At 46.5% G+C, this 21,102-nt stretch overlaps 2 protein-coding genes across 4 annotated transcripts in view; one reads left to right on the top strand and one right to left on the bottom strand.

The window, feature by feature from the left end:
* The window catches only part of LOC114849518 (NF-kappa-B inhibitor alpha-like), a 58,398-nt gene that overhangs the window by 9,770 nt on the left and 27,526 nt on the right, over positions 1-21,102 (top strand). The gene's annotated exons all lie outside the window — the stretch shown is intronic.
* On the bottom strand, positions 1,077-10,966 carry zgc:153383 (uncharacterized protein LOC751751 homolog). Of its 3 annotated transcripts, none has more exons than XM_029141377.2 (5): positions 10,806-10,966; positions 10,370-10,573; positions 10,191-10,257; positions 9,938-10,035; positions 1,077-8,642 (listed from the first exon to the last, which is right to left on the bottom strand). In XM_029141377.2, the coding sequence occupies exons 1-5, from the start codon at positions 10,872-10,874 to the stop codon at positions 8,559-8,561; spliced, it is 522 nt and encodes a 173-aa protein (XP_028997210.1). In that variant the 5' UTR covers positions 10,875-10,966; the 3' UTR covers positions 1,077-8,558. The 3 variants fall into 3 exon arrangements, with proteins under 3 accessions (XP_028997210.1, XP_028997208.1, XP_028997209.1); XM_029141375.1 differs by lacking the exon at positions 1,077-8,642 and adding an exon at positions 8,813-9,851; XM_029141376.1 differs by lacking the exon at positions 1,077-8,642 and adding an exon at positions 8,813-9,851 and having other exon boundaries at positions 10,376-10,573.

Below are 21,102 nucleotides of genomic sequence, written 5' to 3'. Positions count from 1 at the left end.
AAGCCAGAAAGACCCCCCACCCCCGGGTCGTATGAGAAGAGACGTGGGACCGCGCTGCAGACCGGGGGATCTCCATTGTCTCAAAAAATAGTGTTTCACATTACAATGCCACAGTCTGTCGAATAATTTTTCCAATCGCAGAAGTTAAGATGTTGGGCAATAAGGGAAGTGATGTAATGAGGCCAGCTTTCTCTGAAAAGTCATTTGGAGTAAATATTTGGAAATTTTTATAAGAATCAACATTTTTGAAACTTCCCAAATAAAAATCTTAAAAGTTATGCTTTTTTTTAAATTAAACCCTATGTATAGAATCACCACATAGATCTTTTCCTTTAAAGCTTGGACAAACGCATTCTACTTGTGAATTTTTGTACATTCATTATATTTTAGCACATTTTAGGCTCATAACTTCTAGGAACCCGAATGCAGCATGAGGCTTCCAGGAAAAGCTTATCTGTGATATAAGACGACATAAGTCCAGTGTGTGTGATAACAGTGTTGCACGCTGGCTTCCTTTTACTACAGACTTTGTCTTTTGGGTTATCTGATGGTTTGTCATGTTGCAAACACTCCAGTGGTTGCACAGTACTTTTTGTTGTAATCGGCGTTGCTGCACTTATTTGGAATCAGACCTAAAAAATGGCAAATCAAAAAGTGGTGCAACATTAACGTTAATTGAAAACTTGTTGCTGGCTTTTGATTTCCCCGTGTGGTGCAATAGATGGGCTTCATCCTCCAGAAAGGCCAGAAAATATGAGGAGGACAGGAAAAACAATTAGCATCACACAGAAAGGAAAACAGAGCCAGAGGTCAAGAAGGAAATAAGATATGTCATAGAAGGCCTTGTTGTGTCTCTTCCTCATATCTAACTAAATGTGAAAATTAGATCTGAAGGAAGTCCACCTGTACTAGTTGTAGTTAGTGGGTTGCACCCGGACATGAGTAATTTAAAAATAAATGGCCTCTTTGTGAAACTGTTGGCATTAACATGTGGGTCAGCGCCACCTAAAAGATTTTCATAAAGTGGTTTAGAAATGTTTTTAACTGTCTCTGAAGACTCTGCATCAAACACATCAAACAGTTCATGTTTTTAATAAAACACAAGTTCACAGCTTTGGATTTTCATCACACATTAACATTAATTAACAACATGTCGTCCAGGTTTTTATTGCAGCCTCCTTCCTCGTCCTGTGGAGGTTGGTCCTTTGAATCCTCCCATCAGCATATGTTGAGCACAGTTCTTCTCAATGTTGTCTTGCACTTTGCTGTTTCCATCATCTTTGTAAGAATAAGGTCTGTTGCATGATAAGAATGTTCCACTGCACTGTTTTCTTTCTGCACAACATTTGGCTGATCTTATACAACAGTACGTCTAAGCAGGCCTATATGAGCGAACCACATGAGAGCAGGTGTGTGGCAATAGTGGAATTAGCATAGAGGGGGGATGTCAGTGGTTTCACCCCACATACAGTATCACACCATAAATGTCTTTAAATGTCTAACCTCTGCATGAAATCCCCCTCAAAGACACAGCGAGAATTTTTTATTTAAAAATAGCTCCCTGTTCTTTGCAGGGCTAATGTTCAATATAAAAAAAAGCTCATGTGGTTGAGCTCAGTACCTTTTTCAGACAGTCATTATGCACTGCAGGACGGACAGATTCAATTAGATAGCGAGCTGTAACTCCAGGCGCATGCACGTCGTTACATTAAACGGCCAACATACCAAAACTGTCCTGGGAGGAACTCCGAGCGAATCGAAAGGGGTTCAAACAAGAAGAGCGACCTGAATCTCACAGTCTGCTCATTAAGCGAGCGGCTTGAGGAAGCTAAGGCGTCTCACGCTGCTGTGCCACAGGGCAGCAGGAAGCACAAAACCTCTGCTTCTTCCTCACTATTTAGAGGCTGAGAGCTCTGCAGAGCTTCTCTTACGGTGCTGTGCACTGTACGAATTCAGGCAGGCCCTTACAGCTGGTCGCCACGGCAACGCTTGCACGCCTCCATCACTGTATCGGTCCATGCAGGTTATGTCATTATGTGGACCTTGTCTACCTGCACGCATGCAGAGGGTGCAGCATCGCTCCGTGCCCTCGGGCTTTGGAGCTTCAGCTTTCGTTTTGCCTGCATACTAACGTATAGTGAAAGCAACGAATGAGGAAGACACCTGAAATGAACATAAATAACATCTTGGCAAAGAGTTGACTTTTCCAAATGCTGTGCTCATCATCCCTTGACTTTGCAGCAGTGGCACCGCTGAGCACCTGCTGAATGTGCACTCCTAGACCTTATTTTCTGGTTTGTCAAGAGTCACCTGTTTCACAAGACCTCAGTCATTTGCATTTATTTCTAATGCAACAATGTTAAAGATTTTAATGGCTAATCAGTAAATATCAGCATTCCTTTTATTTTTATAGAAGAAAAGCATCAAAGCAAACTGAAGACTGGAATGAATTTGCAAGTACAACCTGAAAATCCTGACACTAATGATAATAATGAAGCAGTTATGTTAGTGACCTCCCACTGGCTCAGTGAGGGAGGAAACACCCTGTCGTCCTGCACCGATGCCAAACGCAGTGTAGCACCAGGCAAAGATGTCAAAAACGGACAGACTCTAAGACCGCAGGTTGAAAAACAAGAAACCCAAACGTGACCGCGTGCTTGTACGTCCACGAAAATCCCCCGTCTCACGTGCTTCTGCTGCGTTAATGGAGCCGCCACATTGTCCGCAGACGGAAAGCGTGCGCTCACGGGCCTGATTTGGTTACGTTAGATAGTCAAACAGGGGTTTGAAACGAACCTTCAGCTGTGAAGTCATTGCAGGGAATAGTGGGGGAATTTGGAATGAGAACACTGTTCCCAAAAATGATACAAGGACCGTTTATCTTTAGTCATGGAGCTATTTTGTGGATGGGGCCTTGTTAAAATAGACAGTGACCTACTGCGAACAGGGTTTTTTTTTTATGGCTCTTCCTCATGCCGTCTCCGCTGCTTGTTCTCTCATGCTCTCTCGCATTCCCACACAGGTCTGCGTCCAGGAACCCGATCGAGATCCATAAAGATTTATTGTTCGCTCGAGGGCGAACGCAAGGCTCGAGGCGCGACCCCGGCTTGCGCTGCAGCAGCGCAGCGTTATGAAAAAGCGCAGGAATGCGCTCGCTGAGGACTCTCGGGGTGGAATTTTTCGCTGGGAATTTCCCAGCGGCGTGCGTTTGCGCGTGCGTGCGCGCGCGGCCGGATCTCCGGCGAGTGCGGAGCAACCTCCTGCCTCCGCGCAAGCGTAAACAGGTTCCGCCTAGACTGAGGGCTGAAGCCGGTCTTTGGGAGAAGCCCGTGTGTCGGGCCACGCATTCCGAAGATGCCTCTTCAGGTCTATTTAAATACAATTACAGCCCATTAGCAGAAGCCTGGTGATGCTCCGTGCTGTCGAGGATGTGTTGCGCTGCCGGGCACGTGACCCGCGTGCTGCTCTTATTCAGAAATGTGGCTTTTGCAGAAGTGCGGACTGCAGCTGACCTCCAGTAGCACTGTTACTTGCAGGCTGCATGTTCCCCTGAAATCCCCCGAACTTCCCCTCCTCCAGACCTCGCCTCCCCGCCGACGGGATAAAGGCCTCATTCTGCCGCGGATCCGCTGCCCGGCTGGCGAGAAGTCGCTTCCCCTGCACCACGTGTTCCGCCTAATTGCTTTTCCAGGGTAGAGCGGAGGGCAGTGTTATAGAGATGAGGACGGGGGGCGTTGGGGGCCCAGATGTGTGCAGTAGCAGACGGCCACGCGCACATCTGCAATTGTTTGCGCTCGTTGGGGGAATTCCTCCCTTGCTCCGCATCCCACATACGGCGTCCTGCTGAATCCACAACCTGGGACAATGAGCCGCTCCACTCCCTCCTTCTGGGCCTCCTCTCATGTTTCCCTGTGTGTGTCACGAGCCGTTCTCCCCACAGACAGACAAACAGGCCGGTCTGGTGGCGAATCCAGGAGGCGTGGGAGCCTTTTGTGTTGAGGAAATTTAAAGGGAAGATAAAAGAGACGGCTGCTTCTCTGTAAATATACAGTATGGCGTATGAGGCACAGACATAACAAGCAGTTAGCTGCAGGTTGGGTTTGGTTCAGGGGGTTTGAATGCACCTCACCGCATATGTTCCTATTATGACAAAGGAAAAAATGTAAAGCTTTCAGCCGAGTGTTGTATCAAGTGAGCACACGGGCGACAAAGGCTCCAAACGTAAATAGCAATTTGCACTGCTGGCAAGAGCTTTTTATATAAAGGGGCTAAAAATACCCATTGTTTTGCAGCGTGGGCCGGCCACAACAAAAGTAGGGAGTTTCCTCTCCTCCAGGATGTGGGGAGATTTCCTTGGACGTGTTTCGCGGCGGAGAAGTCCTGACAAGATGATCCGAGGTGCACTTCAGCATTCTTTACATGCTCCCGTGAAGCGACGAGGCCGTTGTGTAACAGCGAGGCCCCGCCGGCGCCTCACAGGGATCACAGGGCGTGGGCCGCCATCACCTTGACCTCCGCCTGCGTTGCTCTGTCGCACCTCTCGGGCTCGTCGGGTTGATGTACAGTAGACGGGCTGGAATGAAGCGCGGCCGTTTCCCTCGCACGAATGTTCACATTCTTGACTAGTGACACGGGCGTCAGACAAAGGCAAGACAACAGGTCACACTATTAATATCAAGGTTTGGGTTCTCGTTTCAACATCAGTCAACTGTCTAAGTATAGAAACTAAAACCAGTGAGATGACCTTCAGTAGATTATTAAACAGAGGCCTTTAGCACCATCGTAACTCATATCTTACTGTATACTGACCTTGACTTTATCATTTCTTTCCCCTCTAAAAACACTTCAAGCATCTTTTATATTTGACGGCTTGATATAATTTTATTGCTCTAACGAGGAGCGTTTCCAACTGGCAGATATTTTCTATGGAACAACATTAGCAGCTAATAGCTGTGCACATTGTGAAGGATCTAAGAAGTTATAGTCCAAAAGGTTATGGAGTCATATTTATTAAATTACAGCAAACAATGATGCTGAAGTTACTGTTCAATCAGGCGTTGCCAGTTTCTTTTTGATAAAAGTAAGTCAGAGCATTGTAGCAACTGGGTTGTTCGTTGGGCTGTTCAACCACCAGCCATTTGTCACTGACTCAGAGCGGAGCTGATGCATTCACAGCTTCTGTGTTTCCAAGCCCTGTTAGCATCATTCGCCGTATGTGAGATCACACATCATATGTGACAGATACTGGAAAGTACCTAAGTATACTTTTGGCCCTCGCCGGCCCTTGCAGCGCCGCACTCCACCCAGACAGGAACATTATTCTGCAGAGGCCTGTTTCACTACCGTCGCGCTCTGACCAGCGGTTACATAAGCCGCTCAGAAAACAGGAGCAGGCCTCCGCCCATCCACACACAACACCCACTGACCAGTCAGGGTTATTCAGAGTCAAGAGGCTAAAATTATCAGTATGAAGGAATCAGGCTTAAGGCCATGGTACTTACAGGTATTAGTCACGCGTGGCGCTCCCATCATGCATTATTAGGGGTTTGTGGTCGTTTTGTGCCTCTTTGTAGCAGTTTTGCGTTATTTGAGGTGATTAGTTGCGTCCGAGGCTCTTTTTGCGCCTCTGCGCTGGGACTTCACGCAAAACGCTGACACCCATCGTCAGCGACTGGTGTCCAGAAGCCAAAGAGGTGCGACGCTGGTGAGATTGCGATCACGGACACGCTGGGTGATAACTGAGGGAAGCTCGAATCGTAACGTGTCCGGCAATCACAGCGAAAGCGCTGATAAGGACGAGACGCTGTCACATGCTTCTATCAATCGAGGAACTGACTCATGAGTTCCAAGTACTTGGAGGACAACGCATTCTTAAGATAGACCTGGATTTCATTTTTTTATTGTCATTTGTATGATTTATTCAGATGAACACATCTGTATAAACATGCATGAATTACATAATATTAAGGTTATAAAGGACATATTCAATGTGCATCTGTGGAGTGGGCCAATAAATAATAATAAAAATTGCTGATTTAAATCAGAATTGTTTCATTTACTCAAAATCTGAAGTGAAATTCTGAAGTGAACCCGTTTTCCAGTAACATTTATCTGGTACGTGATGCTAATTGCAAACTCTAAAATCCCTACATTTAATCAACCTGTTCTCCTTCCATTCCCACTTGTGCATGAGCAGATGGTAAAGGTCCACAGGTCATGTTGTCTTAGCGCTGCTGTCAGTGAAGCAGCCACCTGTATTAGCAGAGTTGCAGCTGAGACAGGAGGCAGGTTGTGCCAGGGACTTTCCACAACCCTGGTGTGTATATATGTGTGTGTGTGTGTGTGTGTGTGCGTTTGTGACAGTCGAGTGAACGTTTCTGCATTTGGGCGTGTGCGTGTGCGCCTGGGTGTGTAAAGGCCACCGCGCGCAGACGCACGATCTGGCGAGCGAGAGCGGCGCGAACTGAGGGGCGAGACAACGCTTCGTGGCACAGGGTAAATAAGCAGAGGTCACAGTCTAGCACATCCACGTTGTCCCTGTCAGAGCGGCGCGTAGCATTATAATGTTGTGGCTGCTAGCTTGCAAACCTAAACGCAGCTGAATGCCACGACCAGTGTTAATGACTCAATACGTGAGCATGCTTGTAGCTGTCACACAGGCCTAAACCTATTGCCCCACAGCGGGGCAGCCCACACTCTCTGACCTGCCGCATCCCTCTACACCCAAAGGCGTGTGCAGGTTATCGGGTCAAGCTACGCGCCTCAGAACCGTCGGTGCCGCGGCGGCTTTCTTGCAGGACTCCGCTGTGTTTTGGAGCTGCAGCCCACGGAAGAGGCGCGGGCTCAGGGGGTGAGACAGGAGGCCGAGCGGCGCTGGAAATCCCCTTCCCTCGGCAGGCCTGCCTCGTCTTCGGCTCGCGGGGCCCCGCGGAGGCCCACATCAAAAGCGCTGCTGCTGCTCTCATCATCCTCCTTCTTCTGTCTCTCTTTATGTCTCACTGTCCCTCTGTGTGTCTGCTTCCTCACCTCCGTGTCTGTTTCCATATAGGTTACAAGTGGCTTTCACCCATGGGAGGCTGCTCTGTAGGCCTCTGACCTACCAGGATGTAATGACTGATCTGCACTGCATTACATCGACTGCAGCTGTGTGTATTGACTATTTTTAACACCATTGTGTGTGTGACTGAGCTGCATGTGCGCCTTGATTAGTCCCAGAGCTGCTGCATCAGCACACATGGCAGTCATGTGAGGTGTGATACATTTTAGGCCTTGCGGTCAGGCTTGCGGACCACCTTTGGGTAAATCAGAAGTGGAAACGCACTCAGCACCTCCTCTCCCCCACTCAAACGCCACAAAAATGTCAGATATGCCTGAAGCGAGGCCCAGCGCGTGGACACAGTCGGGGGTGGGGGGAGGTGAAGGTGAAGCAGACGGCTTTGGGACAGACCCTTGAGCATAAGCTCAAGGCCACACAGGCACCAGTAGACATCAAGTCACAAGGATCAGCAGTGTGAACTCTCAACCCTGGATTTTCCCTCTTAATCACTGATGACTGCTGCGTGTCTCATAGCTCCCTGAAGGAAAGGACAAAGTCCCACAACACTCTCAAAGCCGGTTATTCATCTATTTTCTAGTATCTGTAATTAACAATGTTCTTTATGCTCTTGTTGTTGAGGCAGTTCTTCAAACGTGTCCTGCAAACCTCAGAATGAGTTTGTTTACATAGTCTGGATGGATGCTGGCCCAAGGTAAGTCTGCCTATTGTTAAATACAGTACTGCCACCTAGCGGAGAAACCAGGAACTGCAAACACCTTAGTTCAGAACTGACTCAAGATGTAGATGAAGAACCTGTAGCCAGTGAAGGATGTGGGTGATGCGGTTTAATTAAACAGGATATAGTCAGGTGGAAGATGATGATCTGCTGTGAAAACTCGTGATAGGATGAGCCCCAAGATAAGAAAGAAGGTATTTGTCTTATTTGATTAGATAAATAACATAATAGGAAGTCACTAGAAAACTGCTACTAAGCTACTATGAAATGTATATAATATAAACCCCTGCCCTTGGACCTATGCAGCATGACAATCAGGACTGTGTGCTGCAGAGCCTGCAGGGGATGATGTGAGGTTGCCTTGTGTGGATTAGAGTGACTCCACAGTGAGCCGTCTCATCATGGCACCTCCAAACCCATGTGGCACCATAGCTTGAAAATATATCAAGCTATTGGATCAGGCATGAGGCACCAGCAGATTCTGCCTTCATACAGTCTAGGGTGTCCTTAAAACACACTGTCCACATATATCGCTTCCAGTCTAAGTAGTAGGTCTTACAGAAGCATTCCTGTCGTGTGCTGTAGATTCACTGCCCCACATGCCAAGTCAGAGTCTGTCATTAACTCCTAAAACGCTCATGTAGCGGTTCTCAACCACGTGAGCTTGGGGGTGCGTTAGCAAACATACCCGGCCTTAAAACGGCCTTCGTGATGCGCAGCTCTGCATTTCTCATTCCTTACGTCTGCCCATAGCGCAGCAATCATCCCCCGCCCCCGCTGGGCACGTCAGCGGGACCACAGGAATCCACTCTGACCACAGAGTGGGGACATTGTGGAGCGAGTGGACGGGGCGTGTGACCGCACAGTGGCCTGCACAAGAAACAACACGGGCCCTTTGTTAACAGACAGAACCAGGCCTTTACATCACTGGTACTGTAGCACCAGCAACAAGCACCAGCAACAGTCACCTTCCACTTGGTGAATAACACACTTTAGTATCTGAGCCTCTTTAGCTCGGTAGATCTCCACAGAACACTGAGTAATTGTGACATATTGATATTTTATTTACTGTTATTAAAGCAATAGAAAAGTTTAAATCAAGTGCACTCAGTTCAGTAAAACAACACAATTATAAAAAGTACTAAAAAGTGTTACAAGTGTAAATTTGCATGTTTCTATACAGACTTTGCTTAATTTTCAAAAAGGCCAACACTCCACTTCTGCTGTTTTGTAGCAGAGGTGGCAGTAAAATAAAGGAACCCGTTTGAAGAGTGTTTCCCGGCTCTCTCGTCCGCAGATGATGCGAGAACCGAGGCCGAGACCCGCCCAGTGCTTCCACAGACGTTAAAGTGCAAAACAAGCTTCATCCACATTAATGCCGACCACATATTAACACGCGACAGAGCATTACAACGGCCAGCTCCTTGGTGCAGAGTGGAACAGATCGGGACAAAAGGCATGAAATACTGACAGAACACCGCCTCCAGGCTCCTGAATAAACCGGCTAATCTAAGAGAATACAGTCAAAGCCTCCAATGAAGAATAATTCAGCTTCATCATCATATTATTTATGCCTGATGCCCAGATCTGTCACCGTATTGGTGATTTAGGCACAGTGTCCAGTTGTAAACATCACTGTCAACATCACAGCACCTGATGGACGCGTGGGCACATATGTTGTCACGTTATCCAGCTGTTACTTCACCATTAGCTACAATGTTGGAAAAGGACACTTTTCATACTACGGCCAAACAACCACCAAACAGCAGCACTGCCCATGTAACGCTGGGTCGCACGCAAACCAAAAGGTGCTCAGTGAAACAAGACCGTCTCCCTCCTTTCCAACGTTACCGCGCTCGTCTTTTAAGATTGGTTCTGTTGCCGGGGCGATAACAAGATGGCGCTTTCAGGTTCCGGGCTTTCCCTCTCCATCTGATAGGAGGGCAGGTCCGGATGCGCCGGGGTCGCCTCCGCCGCCGCGACCGCCTCGCCGTCATCGCCGTCATCGCCCCCCGACCGCTGGTCGAACGCCCGCTCCGCCTCCTCGGACAAACGGTTTTCCTCCGTCTCCTCCTCCCGCTAACACAGGGGCGGGGTCAAACATCAGGCGGTCCATGAAATCAGAACCGTAACCACTGCAGTGTACGATGGCTCCTGCGACGTACCTCTTTCTTTATCCGGTAGTATTCGTCTATGGCGTACTGGTACTTCGCCGATGTGATGCCAAAGAGCGAGGCCATCCTCTCCCCCAGGTAGTCACAGGCTGGAAAATCAACGCTATGAGCGCTAACGTTGCGAGCTAAGCTATGTTGAGGCATCGCAGCAGTTACCATGGCGATTTATCCTGGTTCTTACATCAAAAAACTACATTTGGGACTTGGGTTGGTTTCTTATATGGTTAAAAATAATCATCCAAACCTGAGATGGTGGATGTGGCCGCTCTCCACATGTGGAACCAGAAGTACGGCCCCCAGGTCATTTTTGACTGTAATGAAGAAGAGTCAATGTCATGTTGTCATATAATCCAGATTAGACATTTATTCGATCCCATGCATGGTCCCCCGCATGAACTCCCCAGTCCCTCCCCCGCTCCTCACCCTCACCGCATCGGCCGGGGACGACAGCAGGTCCTTCCTCTCCGGCTCCTTGTCTTCCCCGTCCTCCTCGTCCGTGCTGTACTCCTCCATTGTCTCCCCGCTGGAGAAATGGATGATCCGACGAGGAGCCTTCTCCCTGCGCTGCCGCTCCCCCCGCCCGTCCATCTCCCCCAGCTCCACGCTCTCAAAGTCCTTAGCTGGATTCTGGGTAAACAAACAAACAAACAAACAAACAAACACACAAGCACGAAGACAGTTATTGCGTCGCTGCGGCCACGAGATGAGATAACAGCACAGTTGCTAAGCGTGACTATGATAAATATGCTAATTATTTATCATATCTCAACGTAACAGCTGCAGACACGGACACATATTCACAAAACAACGCGGTGAAGAAAAGACGCAGACGCTTCAGAGGAGACCCGCGTTTACCGACCTGCTCCACCGCCATGTTCTGTCCGAGGGACACGCTGACGTTTGTCAGATACAGAGAAATATCGGCCATTGTCGCCGTCTTCTTAACGTCCGTGGATGCTGCGACGACGACGCCCCCTCCGCGCGAGACGCACCGGAAGTGCCGCGCACAACGTAACGTAACGAAACGAAACGTAACGTCTATAAAAAAAAAATTACGTTCAATTCACCAGGTGCACTTTCATTATTTCAAAAGAACATTTTAATTAATCTTTTTTTAAATATATATAGTTGATTAGTTGATTGGTACGTCTTATATTTTTAGGTAAAGCCCTATGTTTAATGCCTAATGCATATAATTATTTATATTAATAATGTAAACTGGACTTTTTTTCCACAACGGTTTGATGGCTAAAAATTTGTTTTATTTAAATGTGGGTGAGCTTCTATACGTTTATTTGGATTGAAAAGGTCCACAATTTAAACTAAACAATCTAAAGAATGGCTAAATAAAATCATTTATTACTATGTCTGGGGCACTTAGCCTGGCAGTAAATGAACAGTACCATTATTTAAAATTACATTATAGCTGACTTCGGTCCACTCTGCTGACCCTGCTGTACACTGCTGATTACCTGGATCAGGTGTGTGTGTGTGTGTGTGTGTGTGTGTGTGTGTGTGTGTGTGTGTGTGTGTGTGTGTGTGTGAGAGTGTGAGACCAGTTCTTAGCTGTAAGTGCAGGGCTGCTTGATAAACAAGCAGGACATTGGCCCTTGAAGACCGATAGATTTGTCTTTGCCTTACTTTCCATCACCACTAGATGTCAGTAGTGCTCTGTATACGACACATTGCCTTCTCTGAGGCAGCTGTTTGGGAGTTGGCAGTAAATTATCAGCGCCAGAGTTGTGATTTATATAAATAACCAGCAGGAACCTGTATATTTTCACATTCAATAATCAATCACCCCATTTGGGTTTTTGCTCTCTGCCTGGAGATCTGCAAGCAAACTTCAACAGGAAGAATTTACTGGAGGCCACAAACCACAGGACTAACTCTCAAACCTGTGATGTTGTCAAATACACAATTGCCTGAGGTGTATAAGAACATCATCTTCGTTCTAAACAGTTTTATTAGTTAGGAGCCAAAATATATTTCCTCCTCTCCAGGAAACCCCCAAACGCGCTCACGGTTTGCTTTTCTTAGCATCATCCTTCATTTCTGTGGATTTTATATACACTCTTCCAGGATTTACAGCCTCACCTCTCCTCACCTGCTTTATCTGGATTAGTCCGCATCAGAAATGGTGTTGCAGCTTTTCATCGGCTCAGTCTCTTTGCATATTAACAGCTGACAAGGGCATTTAACCAGGCTATTTGTAATCAGCCCCTCAGTTTCTCAGGTCAGTTATTTGTCGGACCAAACATTATCTGTAGCCGTCAAGCGTTATGGATTTTTCAAAAGGGTAAAATAACAACCACTGGGATGTATCTGTTGTGTTATAGGAAAAGGTTACTGCTATCATACTGTATGATGTCACAGATTTTGTTGCAGTTTCTTATTGGATGCATAGATTTTCAATTACATACCATTAGTAGCCAATAAACCACAAAACATTAAGATATTAGGAAAACCCAAGAGAATGAACAACAACTGTGCTGCACAGCAAATGTGAACACTGCACTTTGTACAATGCTGCATTCACGCTAAGCAGAGCATCCTCCCTGCCTTTTTTAATGCCATCAATAACATGGTGCGTTCCCTTTCCAGCCATGTCCGTTTTACACCCCCAATGATATGAGCTCCTCTGTCGACAGGAATCGTGCCTCTCATTTGCCCATTGATAGTTATGGGTCTGCTTTCACTGGGAGGAGTGGGAGTGTTGCAACGCCTCTGCAAATGGGTGGAAAATATGGGAATCCTGGGAGAAATGTAAACAGATGTATTAAAATGTAGAAGAATACATTAATTCAACAGACTCGCTGTTCGTGAAGGCAGCACAGTAATGAAAAGAGGGCTTCTCTCTGCTGGGACCCCCTATTTTCCCTTATTAGTCAGGCACCGAGTGACTCACTGACTCTGTTCAATTGGCGACACTTGCACAAACGTCGCAGCATTTATAGATGTCCAGCAGCCATTGTGCTTCGAGGTTAGCCTCACTGAATGGCTGCTTTATCGAATGGTGATGTCACCTGTCACGCAGTTGGAGACGACAGTGGCCTCTATTCGACGATCCGACGAGCCTCGCGGCTCAACTCATACACGCAGCAGGGACTTAATACACAGTTAATATCGCTGTAAAGATTTCTACTGGCACGTAATGCAGTTTGCAATGACAACAGCGGCAGTGATTGTTCCTTGGCAGCCTGTGAATTTATTTTTCTTGGCGCATTCGCAAGTCCATTACTTGCTTACAATTTAATGGGTTCTTTAGAATTTGACTTTTGCAATGGGACTTAATTTGATGGTTATTTGTTGGACAATCTGTTAAAGTTGCACGTCTCTGTTAGGCCCAGTTCGAAAAAGGAGAGATGCAATTTAGATTGCATAAAAGTGTTTATTGTGAGAACACAGTCATTATGTAGCAATGGATTATGGTAAGAGCTGGCAATTAGTAAATCGGACAGGATGGCATGATAGGAAGAAACTCCTGGTGGGGATCAAATAGCTTAAAAAAGGAAGGCAAGCTCTGGATGCTCCTTCTGGATGAGGTGATGGGGGGTGGATGTGCAAATGATAGAATCCGGGAGAGGACTTAAATTATGCATTCAATGAGCTGATTGGATAGAGAAAAGCAGGCAGGACGATTACTGGCCACAGACAATTACGACAAATTTGAAAGACAGGAGTTTTGAAGAGGTGGGGAAAGGGCAGTTAAGCAGTAAATTAAGTATGAGTGTCAAAAAAAGATTGAAGATTGAACATAGGACAGGACATGTTGGTATCTGAAGCATTAAATGTAAGAATCAACAGCTGGAAGAAGAAAGAAAACCAGGTTCAGGCTGCACAGACATTTATTACCAGCAAAATGTTATTATAATCATAATAATTCAACATGCCTTGTGCCAAACGGAGTCAAACACAAAAGAGGCTTCAAATGGCCCCATGTACAATGTGACAGGCAATAGGAGCCGTCGAGGTAAAATAAAAACGGCAGCTGCATTACAGCAACACAAAGGAAATGAATCATCGGCAAGAGAGCGGGGAAGAATATTAAATACGGTTTCACGGGATATTCGGGCAGCAGCTGTGGCGATAAATAGCTCTGCTTGCTTTCGCTGGACTTTGCGAGAGCTGGAAGGGGACACAGGAGAATCGAAGGGTTCGAGGGGCTTCCGGTGGCACGAGCACGAAACCAGCTGCTGTTGAATTGTTAATAGAGGAACAAAACCAGGAGGCAAACTCAAGATTAACACACCTGTGTGGAGGTTGGTATTCTCACCTTTCAAACGGAGGCGCGTGTTTGTGTTCATTACCACCTAGTATTTTTTTTTCTTTTATTTTGGCGAGACACAGTCGTCTGTGTATTTTAATCCCCGCCTGTGACTCTCCAAGGTGTTTATCTGCTCTTATCAACTCCCCCTCCGAAGGAAACTGCCGATCACAAAAATTCATTTTCCCCGTGTTTGCATTGTGAATGCAGACATCAAAACATCTAGTTAACTCAGGGCCTCTGTGTTTGTATGGGCACATTAATGCAGCTCATTACAACAGAATCAACAGAGCAAAAGGGCAAGGATACGTTCACAGCGAGCGGAGGGCGACGCTTTGGCGGCTACTGGCAGTTGTTACTGTGGGAAATCTGAATTTGAATCATATTCATGCTAAAAAAAGAGAAAAAAAAACTTTTTTAATGTAGGTTCAAACGCCTCGATTCAAAATATCCCTTCGAGGTCAAACGCGAATACGTTTCATCCGCGCCCTCGACACTGAATGGGTTTTTGAGAGATACTCAGTTTGTTCCAGACGAGCCTTTTGTTGATGTGTGTGAAAGGGGAGACGCTTTAAAGAGACGCCGAACGCTGGCTGAAATTATTTACCGGTGAAGATCATAAAAAGGTTTAGAGTTAAAAAAAGCCTTTTAAGGAGCTGGTTCGAGATATCAGGGCTTTTCCACTGCCCACCGTCCTCACCGCTGATACTAAAACAAAGTAATTAAGCATCAAAATCAATGGAATTGATTTGGATATACTTAACAGCGTGTAAGAGCCTCGGTGATTGCAGAAATGAAGCCTACAGGACATAAAGGAGCCATATTACATTAACAATCAGCTGTTTTAATCAGACCCATTCAGCAAACTGCTGTTTTTAAAGGCTCACGTTGGTTTGGGTTCGTTTGTCTCCTGCTGATTTTTGCAGCGCGAGGATCGAACTCATCAAGCTTATATTGCATCTATTTTATGGGCACCTCACTTAATTGTCTTCCAAGCATAAGTCAAATATTCTCCATACTACCGGTCCAGCCACTCACTCACAGGCACAGATCTTTTTTCCTGGTTATGCATTTTGTTCGCACGTCTCCTCCACTTTGTGGATATTTGCGTTTTCACGCGGATCTTCAGTCTCGCGCTCGAACCACTCGTTGCTCTGCTGCCTGACATCTGCAGCTTCTGAGCTCTTCACAAATCCGAACAGGCTGCTTCCTCCTTCGCGGAAGACGCCTGCGCTGTCAGAACATCTATCAGTGAAAGACGTCTCACGCACGTGTACTCACAGACGAACACACCTCTGACATGAAGATGAATGGCGCGCATCAATGTTTCCATCTCCCGCTCGCGACGGGGCCCTCGGAGGGGCCCAGCTGCGAAGAGGAGCCAAGTTCCCCTCACGCTGCTCTGTCATGACCGTAAAATTACCTCCAATAATTCATATGATGGGACCGCGCTTGGAGGAGGAAGACCTGCTGCATGATGGACGTCTGGCAGCCAGAAAACACGGGGAAACAGGAACTCAAAGCAGGCGAGAGCCGCTTTACTGCAGCAGCAGCGGTTTGAGGAGTGGAGGCCTGGAGTCGGCATCCGAGGCTGCTGCATCGACTGCTGACATCCCTGAGTTGCTGGAATCTGAACAGAAGGCAGACACACACACACACACACACACACACACACACACACACACACACACACACACACACACACACACACACACACACACACACACACACTGAGGATTTCCAGTTTAACACTGCGCAGACCGCTACTCATGGACCTATGATTGGCAAATGAAAGAGGAGCCTGACGGTTTGAAGGCCGAGTCACTCTTTGGTTCAGATCGACTGATGCTCAGCACACTGAGTCTGAAGCTGATAATTCAGCTGCCAGATTTCTGCAATTATGCCAAGGATTTCTCTGCTGGACCGCTGAGCGCGGCTTCACTCTCACTGACGGAAAGCGAATAAAAAGAACCCTCTCGTTGGTTACGATTTCCAATTATCATTATTTCAATTCCATTAAAATGTTGTAATAACTGGAAAACATCCCATTTTCATACACACAAGAGGAACTCCACCAAAGCCCAGTCAGATGTTTTCTATCCAAATTAGACTGGAAAACAAGCACAACGGAGTTCAAGGGTCCAAACTGGGCCCAGAGAAATGTTCCTGTCACTGACCAACCACAGCGGCCCAGTTAACTGCTTCTCTCTGATAAATAGACAGCGGTGACATTTATTTGCGGATGCACACGCGCCCCTCGACCGCAGCTGTGTCAGCTCGCGCTCGCCACTCGGCACGTGCGGTTATAAATGAACGCGGGCTCCTCTGGATGCAGGACGGCGCTTTTACACCCTTCTCCTCCTGATGAAGAGGAGCGGGCGGCTGTTTGACGCCAGGTGGCCGTCCACAGATGCACGGTCCACATCTGGAGGGAAATGAGTCAGGAAAGGCCATTGTGACTCACACACGATGCCACTCATGACAGTCCTCATCATATGATGCAGGATTAAGTCTCAGAGAATTAAAATAACCAGATTCTGGCTCCGACCATGTTTGATCCTCCTCCATCCCCCTAAAATAAATGCATGGTTTGAGAAATGTGCAATAAAAGAGATCATTCAGTAAAACTACAGAGGCAGACTGAACCAGGGCTTTGTATCGGCCTCATAATTAGATCAGATGAAAATAAATATTCTATCACATCTAATAAGTCTTTTTGTCAATTTTGTTCTTTTACATCTGGAGGCTGGCTAAAAATATTATTCGTTGGCACAAAGCTGATCTGCTAACACACTCGATTTATTCTGGCTATAATACGTCTTTATGCGGCCGCATTTCTCTCCAAACTTGGGAGGGACTTTCATTTTCAGCCCTGTGCAAAATGACAGAGCCCATTCAAGTATTTTTCCTCTTATTTTATCCTTGAGGCAAAATTGACACAGCTTCTTTCCCATGATGCAATTTTTCATTTTCTCCAAATTCTATTTTGATAATACCGGTACATACAATGTACCTTCAAAGCAACATCATTCATAGTTTGTCCTGGACATCTACTGACCCAGAACTGGATCCGTAGGGTTTAAGATGGTATAACAATGCTCTATTTAAGAAATATGACTAAAATATAATCTATTGTGGCTGCTATTAGTGCCAGTAATAAAAAAATGCAAAAAATATTATAGGGGTTCTTTTTAAAGATAAATGAGATTCACGCTCCTTCCTATTTCAGGCATTTCTGTACAGTCCCTGAGTGTCAGGACTTGAATTGAAAGTGCAGAGTGTCAGTCATCCTGCAGCTCGCTCTGAATCTGAGCTCAGACGAGTCAGAGCACATTCTGTCCCAAAAAGCCAAAAAACATGCTTCACTGCTTGGAGGTTCCATGTAGTTTGTCCCTTGATTACATTCTGTATTTAAATGTCAAGATGCCCCCGCGGAAGGATGCGGGGGTCACTGTGCTCTGGATTATACTCACCTCACACAGTAAAGGTGCAACCACACATTCTGCAACTTTTGTCTCTTCTCTATTCTTCCACTGTGACGAGCAGCATCATGCAGGACTTTCACCTATGAATGGACTCAAATTGTGGAAACGTTGATGAACCGCAGTCCTTTCAAAGTGACAAACCGCTCCGGTGATGTCAATGAACTCCACTCCCATCGCTCCCTTTTCCACCGGCGTCTGTTTTAAATGTCATCGCTGGCTCTGCGCTGACGTTGAAACTCATTTATAGCATGTGGTGGCCAAAAGCCTTGGGCTGAAATGTGCTCTGCCAAATTGACACTTTTGGCTTTGTGTGGTGGAGGCTTTTGTGATACAGAGAAGCCCTCACTGTAAACTGTCATTAAAGAGGCAGCGCTTTACTTGAGACTTTGAAACCCTGTCTACTGGAATAAGTCATATGAGGGGGGAAAAAAGGGTTATAATTGGCCATCGTGCAACAATAATGGCCCTCTTGCCAGCCCCTTCACAATGGGCTGATTTTCTGTTGCCTTAATCCCCCCGACACCTTCTCTTCCATGCGGCTTTCTCTTTTAACAAAGCAAGTAGAGGAAAGACGGATAAGTCACTTATCTGACATCATCAGAGGGGAAGTTCTGCGTCCGTGGACTTTCAGGGTCAAGTAATAGCTTTAAGCGAGACGCACAAGTATGAGGGAGGAGAGGGTTTCGGGATGCGAGAGGGCGGCGGATGCGAGGGGTGAGGGAGGGCGCGGCGATCGAGGGCAGGGGAGGATTCGTGTGGCGGAACAATGGGGCGAGAAAGCACTGAGTGCTGAGGTCGGTGGGTGGCTGCTGACCTGATTGCGTGGACTCGCCGGCAGCAAGCAGAGCTGCTCAGATGCGCACAGATCCGAAATCCATCACAACCGTGTGAGGGAGAATATGTAGAGGCTGACTGTAACGTAAATAATGATAACGTTGCTTTAAGGGCCCCAGTTGTGCCTATTTTGTGAAAGAGAAATAGGAAAAATATGTAGGGAGGAACCATTCGCTCTCAGAAGGAGATCTGTAACATGAAGGCAAAGGGCTCAGTGGGCTCTTGCTTAATAAGTCAGGCCACACAGTGTTGGCAGCACCGATGTTGAGAAATCTTTTAAAGGGTTCAGGTTTTCACGCTGATGAGGTCGATGCAGATTTTCCATCGGGAGCCGGGACAGTTTCTCAGCTCCGTCTGGGTTATTTATACCTCCGACGCTGTCTAATCCAGACCGGACATTTGATTACAACAAGGGCTGGAACGCAAACAACAGCCTGTCAATCAATACGATGCTGGGCTGGATGCAGAATTACAGTACGCGTCTATTGTTTTCTTCATCGGCTGTGATGTCTAAATCTCCATCCGTCCTAATCAACGAGTCACGTTCTGCAGGTGGAAGGTTGATCTGCAAGAAACAGGCAGAGAGACAAAGACCCAGACCTATTTCATAGCCAGCAACTCTGACTGTTATTTGTGAAAGTATGTGAAACGTCGTGGGCGCATACAGTATATACAAATTGCAGCGTGCGCTCGAAGCCCTTCTCATATTCGGCTTCTCTTCACAGGTCTGAGCCGTGCAATTTCCTCCTCAAGGATAGACACACAGTAGAAAGTGCTCACTTTACTTTCCCCCCGAGAAGCCCTGAGCAGAGCCGACTGGCCGAGAGACAGGACGTGCAAAGGAGGTTTGAACTATTACCTTGTTATATAATCTATAATTTGTCGGTTCCCTTGAACCTGTATTTAGTTTCCATGAAGTACTTTAAAGTCTTTCATGAATATCCATCCATTTAAAATAGTCGATCAGTTTAAAAGAAACGATTGTTCTTAGGTCCTTCACCTATTATAGCGCATAATGCTGTGAGACATTCAGGGACTCTGGGAACTCTCATAGTGTGTTGCTTGGGAATCTGTCATGCTACTGTTATTGCCACATGGCCTCAGGAGTCTTTTTAAAAAAACTGTCACTTAACATTTGGAGAAGCAGCCTAAGGATCTGGTGCTCAAGAAGAAGTGTGACCAAACCATATGATGCCATTTTTATATATTTAAAAGTTCAATTATGCAATATGAGCACAAGCTGAATGTAAGATTTAACAAATGCATGTTTTTATATAAACCCACATAAGAAAACAACCACATTGTGTTTGCAGCGCTCATATTCCGTATGTTAGGAGGGACAGTGAACTGCACACGACTCTGCTGCGTTATTTGCGATTATGTCTCTTTTCTGACATTTTCCTGCCATATGGTGCACTGAGCTATCTTTAACCGAGGCCCCCTGGGGTGTAGAACCAAGCAGTCGCCCTCTGACCCCCGCTTAGAATTAGGACTTTCCATCTCTAGACAACTTGCCCTTCGATGTTCGCCGCTGTCACTTAAATGGCTAATGGCTCCCATTCCCCCCAGCGCAGGAAAATTAGGGGGGCCTAATATAACAAAGTGGCCTGGCTTTTGGTGTTTTGGGGATAACAGATTGTTTCCATAGTAGTGGAAGGGGGCAAGCTGGTGGTGAGCATCCCTCATCAATCATCGTTTAGCAGCCTTTAAATGGGTGTGTGCCTCCCTAAGGGATTTTAGGATTGAACTGCCAAGGATATAAAGAGCAGCTCCACTGTTCTGTATGTTTTCCAGTCTAAGCAGTTTCGGAAGTAACTCTTTAAACGTGGACCACGGGTGAGGAAAACCCACCTGCACTGTGCTGTAAACAGGCCACCGTCAGCTCAGCACTAATGGCGGCAAACGCCACAATTTTCCCGCCGTCAGGTCATAAAAGCCCGGCAGCGGTGAGCGGCGTCGCTGACAGGCGCCGCGACGATGAGCTATTATGTGTAATATGCTCACGTATGAGTGGAATTACAGCAATTTGAACTTAAAAACACGCTTTTGTAGCGGACTAGCGTTAGCTTGACCTCGTCGTTATGCAAACCTGCGTCAGAGCCCCGACAAATGACAGCATTTCACATGTTTCTTCAATAATTCATTCGGGGGGTTGTTTGATATTTAACATTGGCATAAAGGTTAAAAGAGAACAGGCTTATCCGCTAATCTTGGGTTTGACAGGATAATGCCATCTGTTGCAGGTTCGGGTCTATCCGCCCTCTCGAAGCCTGAACAGCGGCCGCTCTCCAAGGAAGAAGTGTGGTTAAGTGACAGACTGAATACACAAGTGACAGAAATGATTAAAAAAACATCCCGTTCGCGCGTTGCTATTCATCCCTCTTGAAAATGCCTCCTCCGACTTGTCACATAAAGTTACCCGTTCTTGGGGGAAAAAAAAAACAGCATTTGTCCTACTTCTATTTGTACTGCACCCATCAATTTTACGGGAGTATGGGCTGTTATATAAACCTATAAAGCAATCATCGTTTTGTATTTTTCAAATTCCTGGCCGCTTCCTGACCATTCTC

The sequence above is a fragment of the Betta splendens genome, chromosome 24 (genome assembly GCF_900634795.4).
Source record: "Betta splendens chromosome 24, fBetSpl5.4, whole genome shotgun sequence".
In the NCBI taxonomy this organism is placed as follows: Eukaryota; Metazoa; Chordata; class Actinopteri; order Anabantiformes; family Osphronemidae; genus Betta; species Betta splendens.
This window is presented reverse-complemented; position numbering and strand designations above follow the sequence as displayed.

Excerpts from the sequence above, each read along its gene's own strand:
- zgc:153383 (XM_029141375.1), bottom strand. The coding sequence starts at position 10,874 with ATGGCCGATATTTCTCTGTATCTGACAAACGTCAGCGTGTCCCTCGGA. Across the intron at positions 10,574-10,805 it reads AGAACATGGCGGTGGAGCAG|AATCCAGCTAAGGACTTTGA; the intron begins GTCGGTAAACGC and ends TTGTTTACCCAG. Across the intron at positions 9,852-9,937 it reads ACTACCGGATAAAGAAAGAG|CGGGAGGAGGAGACGGAGGA; the intron begins GTACGTCGCAGG and ends CCCCTGTGTTAG.